The sequence below is a fragment of the Triticum dicoccoides genome, chromosome 4A, assembly GCF_002162155.2.
Source record: "Triticum dicoccoides isolate Atlit2015 ecotype Zavitan chromosome 4A, WEW_v2.0, whole genome shotgun sequence".
Classification (NCBI taxonomy): Eukaryota; Viridiplantae; Streptophyta; class Magnoliopsida; order Poales; family Poaceae; genus Triticum; species Triticum dicoccoides.
Genome location: NC_041386.1, coordinates 9,616,428 through 9,621,546, shown reverse-complemented (window position 1 = coordinate 9,621,546; position 5,119 = coordinate 9,616,428). Strand labels below are relative to the sequence as shown.

Genomic DNA, 5,119 nt, shown 5'->3' with positions numbered 1-5,119 from the left:
TGTCAAACTTTCATATTGAAGTGAGGAAACTGGCTGTAGCTGTCTCTTTTACCAGCCCTTGGTTAGGTTTCTGGGGTTCTTTTTGCTGCAGAAAATGGATTTATAGGGAGTCTATGTAGGAAGAAAGAAAGTGCCCAATTGTCATTTATAACAGTAGTTCATCCTGCATCAAGACACATCAACTACAAAGCAGAACCCTAGTCCATGGTGTACTGTTTGGATATCATCTCCGCTCTCCAGCTGCCGCCTGCTGCTGTTTCACAGAAGTTTAAGGGCTCAAACATTATGATGCCAGTATAGCTCGCCTCAAGAGTTGCTGTAAAAACATCTTTCAGAAAAAGGAGACGTCAACATATCTCCCCTCTAATAATATTGTGCGAACTTGAGAAAAAAGTTATCAGTGCAACCAGGCACAGAAGTTGGAGGCGTCCCCGAAAAGTTTAATGCTCCCATTTGTAAGATAGCAACACACTACAACACCAACACGAAACCACTGCCTATTCTTTACTACTAATATCTCATCTGCTTAGCTCTTTCTTCCTCCTCTTCAATCTTTTTTCTGCGTAAGGCTTCTTCTCTCTGCTTTTGGATCCGTTCCAGCTCCAAATATCGCTCCATCTCTTTCTGATGCTGCTCCTGAGCTTCTCTCCTTTGAGATTCCTCTACTTTCCTCCGGTTCTCCTCGATCATCCTATCCAACTCCTCCCTCTCCCTCCTTTCTTGCTCCTGCAAAATTTTGAAGATGCAAAATTAGATCTGGGAAAGGTTCTATGAAAACAAGCAAATAAGAAATCTTGTGTATCTGTTTGGTTTCATTGACGGTCAAAAGCAGTTTAGAGAATAGCGCTACTTATCAGTTCTGGTGGGATGAATGCACACATATACATGCATATTTGCATACATCTATTGGCAGGCACCAATAGCATCGAAGCTCATGATGAAGCTAAATCAGTCAAAACCTAAGTATTATTATCTGGTTAAAGAGCTAGGATAATATATCGGAAACTGATTTCATCCTTCCGTTCTTTCAAAAAATTCACTAGCTCCACCAATCCACAAATCTCAAGATATTTTCTTAAATAATGACTAGTACTCCCTCTGTAAAGAAATATAAGAGCATTTAGATCACCAAAGTAGTGATCTAAACGCTCTTATATTTCTTTACGGAGGGAGTACCAATAAGGGAGGCATGGCATGCCTAATACTTACTACTTTCTGCCTGGCTTCATGGAGAGCTGCTGCCTTCTCTTTTTGTAGCTGAGCATCAACCTCATCAAATAACTTTTTGATACCTTCCTCAACTCGGCGTTTTATTTCATCTTTTACTTCCTCAGAGTTCAGACGCTCCTCAACATTTTTCCTAACAGCTTCTTCAACTCTCCTAGCAAGCTCCTCTTCCAACAACTTAAGTTCAGCTTCCTTTTGGCGTCTGCGGTGAAAAATGTTAAGTTATAAAGGATTGATTGGCTTTTGGCCATCAAATTTATTATGCTACTACAAGTGAAGGAGTCGATGTAACATTAATGAGCAAAAGGATCCCTAATCGAAACAAGTGAGCAGAGCATAGAAAAGATCAAAATGAAGCTAAGACACATATGCACTGCACAAACAAAATAATAAGTAAAACTGTAACAATAGCTTTGTCCAGAAAAGCCAAAGTACAACTTGTAAATGTGGGGTGCACACAGATAATGAGAGAGTTAGTTCATAAAATGCTGATTTCAAAACGAAATTGGGGAGGAACAAACACCAGCGTGATCCATTAAATAAACAGAAGCAAATGTTTAATTATGCATTGTTATCCCTCAACTTTGTTGTTTCTGGGAACACCTGCAGGAACAATCTACAGTTATACTATAACGGAAGAACATGACAGAGGCGTATACAGAGAAGTAGGAGATTTGGAGAACAGTCCTGGTCTTTTGGAGATGGCACAATTTGTATTTATAAGAACAAAAAACTTCAGATTAAAAGTTGAGATGCCAGTATAAAATAGAAGGAATGGCAAAAGATCCGTTATTTTTCCTTGATGGATTGAGGATTAACATATAGAAAATTAAATACTTTTGAACGTGACACATTTTATTGATATTAGTTCACAGCTCCTGAGTGGACTTGCATGCAAGTTGGTCATCTTTTGGTTGTTTGAACAAATCCATTTCAAACCAACCACACTAGTACAAACAAGATAGAGAAGATTTGTAGAAGACCACAGTTCAAGCACAGGCAAACTGTCAATATGTGAGTTGAAGATTCTCTACAATAAAATACAAGAGCGACCAAGCAGATGGCCATGCAAAACTAGCAATATGTATGTGTAGAAGAATGAAAAGGAGTTTACCTTTTCTTTTCTTCTTCCTTCCTTTGTTTTTCTATTAAACTGTTCTGTTCAGATCCATGACTTGGGCTGGAGTTATTTACAAGAGAACTTGAGCTGCTCCGACTTTTCCGTCTTCTACGTCTCCTCGGTGATGGAGGGCTTCTACGCCTCCTAGGAATCGGGGACTGGCTCCTGTCCCATCTAGGAGAAGGAGACGGACTTTTTCTCCTAACAAAGGATAAAAGAACTTACATAGGAACTGAAAAATATAACAACGAAAATGCTCCAATATTGATAGTTGTTGGTGTAGCTCAGATGCAAAGTTGCAAACCATCAACGGGGCACAAAAAAGATGACATGTCAGCATGCTAACACACATACCAAAAAAAAACAAGAGCATTCAAACACAGCAATTCAACTTTATCAGATTTTCTTTGCTTGACTTACCCATGACTGATACAAGTCCTAGATATGGAGTTCAGGTTTCTTGACGGAGTTCACTTAAAAAAAAATATCGCATATGAGGCATACTTGTACAAATCGTCCCATCAAATTCCATTCTAAAACGGGCGTGACAACAAATCTTGTATACTCAGAAGTGCAGCCAAACTGGAAAATAAGATGCCCACTTATAATGTTCTATGCCTACATAACCTCCTTCACTTATATGAGATCGATTGCCAATATCAGAAACGAAATATTATCTGTAAACTCATGACAATATACAATAGACTGTGAAAAGAGCATTCTTACAGCTTCCTCATGTTTAATAATATCACGTAGCAGCGTCCAATCCGTCCATGAACATCTGAGATGACATGACACCCTAATCAGGTTGTATTGGCTTGAAATGCATCTTCTATTTCAGGTAACTACCACATAGTCACACTATGTCCATTCTTTGATTAATTTGTTTGCCCCATTCACAACATTCCAAAAAAGAAACAATCCCATATCTCATCAATCTTGTAGGCACCAGCCAATCTGTAACCTGAGCTAAATGAATGCAGACAGTTGCGGACCTAAGACATCACCAAAACGCGCAAGGATAGTCGCCTCCCCGACACATGATTTGAAAATCTTGAAGCGCTGTAACTCCGCGTAGTGCGCCAATTGTCAAACATCTCACTCCGATGAAGCACGCCTCCGCCACAGTGCAAGCAGTTTGGTAGTACTAGTAACACGGGCTAACTGGCTAAGGTGCCGAAGCACTAAGTCGAGCAACCTCGAGCTGTGTAAATCTTGAGGGACCAAACCAATTTCACGATAGGAGGGGAGCAGAGACACGGGGGGCGGGAGGTCGGGGCGTACCGGGAGGAGTAAGGGGAGCGGCTGCGATCTCGCCGGATCCGCCTGCTGCCATACCGCGGCGACGGGGAGCGCCGCCTGCTGCCGTACCGCGGCGACGGGGAGCGCCGCCGACGGTGGGATGGCGGCGAACGAGACACCACGCGCGGCATGCCTCTCCGTGGGCCCTCCGCGCGGGGAGGGATAGATAGGAGCAGGATGCAGATGCGGCGGCGCGGCGACTCGGCGAGGGGAACGAACGGCGGAAAGCCGATGCGAGGGATTGTTTCGATACAGAAGGTGAGGGCGAGGACCCAATTGTTAAGGGGGTATTTGAGATTTTTGTGTTTTTGGTTTATATATATACCATTCAATTATGCATCAATATATACACTTGAAAACAAGAGGGAATAACATAGTCAAAAGCACAAAATAGGTACTCGCTCTGTGTGATCTAAACACTCTTATATTTCTATAGGAAGGAAGTACTATTTAAGAATTTCGCTACAAATTAAACGTTGATTTTTTTATCATGGCTAATTAAACGTCTATGTGTCGCGAGGATGACAATTTTCATTGGAGCATGCTATGAGTCGGTCGGCAGATCTTTTTAAAAGATAAAAATATCCGCCGCCTCGACGGCCATTAGATCAATGGGTCAACGATGTTTTCACAATTGCAAAGGTGGTGTTCAGAACCCTTTTGCGACATAGGCCTTACTGTATAAATTTTCGCAACAAAGATTGTGTTGCAATTTTCTTATCTTTGTTTTTTTGGCAACATGAGTATTGTTGCGGAAGGACTTTTGCAACAAAAATAATGTTGCAGATATTGTTCCTCGTGAGGATTGGAATTAGGGATGAAAGGTTGTGTTGCAGGTTTTTTATGTCTTTTTTTTTTTGCAACATGGATGTTATTGAGGAGGGACGTTTGCAACATAATTATTTTCTCATGGGGATTGGGATTGAGGACAAAGGCGGTGACGAATGGATAAGGCTACTCATCCCACGAAATGTTTCTAGATAGGTACCACGTGTAACCCTTTGAGATAACTTTTTATCCAGTTGTTACTCGCCCGGTGCGCGAGTGATCAGCCGACCGAACCGAATTGTTTCTCATTTTCTTTCACAAGCATGGCACTTCCTTGCCATGTTCAATTTTTTGGTTGAAATTGCCACGCTTGGTAAAGAAAATTGGCATCCTCACGACAATATAAATTTTCATAAAAATATTCGATTTCCCATGCTTAAATATTTGACATCGGATTTTTAGCATTTTTTGCTTTTAAAAACTTATATATAAGCTAAACTCCAAAAGCCAAAATTAAGCCTAACCAAACAACATGTAATGCAGGTGATTTACATTAAATAATTAAATGCATTGGAGGTCCTAATTACTTTATGTAGATATGAAGTTAGTCCTAGTTTTTTTAAATGCACATATGTCCTATATCTTTCACATTAGGAAATTTAGCTAGTTACTTGCGCAATCGCCTCAATTGTGACAATTTGT

The 5,119-nt window shown here is 40.8% G+C and overlaps 1 protein-coding gene across 1 annotated transcript; it reads right to left on the bottom strand.

The window, feature by feature from the left end:
- Window positions 1–267: 267 nt before the first annotated feature.
- On the bottom strand, window positions 268–3,913 carry LOC119284586 (uncharacterized protein At1g10890-like). Its single transcript, XM_037563714.1, has 4 exons — window positions 3,632–3,913; window positions 2,342–2,548; window positions 1,210–1,429; window positions 268–726 (listed from the first exon to the last, which is right to left on the bottom strand). Exons 1-4 carry the CDS (start codon window positions 3,778–3,780, stop codon window positions 511–513), a joined length of 792 nt encoding a protein of 263 aa, XP_037419611.1. The 5' UTR covers window positions 3,781–3,913; the 3' UTR covers window positions 268–510.
- Between the last annotated feature and the right edge of the window lie 1,206 nt (window positions 3,914–5,119).

What these genes read in the sequence shown, in the direction of transcription:
- LOC119284586 (XM_037563714.1), bottom strand. Translation starts at nt 3,780, where the DNA reads ATGCCGCGCGTGGTGTCTCGTTCGCCGCCATCCCACCGTCGGCGGCGC. An exon ending in CGCTCCCCTTACTCCTCCCG is followed by an intron (nt 2,549 to 3,631) that starts GTACGCCCCGAC and finishes ATCCTTTGTTAG; the next exon opens with GAGAAAAAGTCCGTCTCCTT. An exon ending in ATGAAGCCAGGCAGAAAGTA is followed by an intron (nt 727 to 1,209) that starts GTAAGTATTAGG and finishes AAAATTTTGCAG; the next exon opens with GAGCAAGAAAGGAGGGAGAG.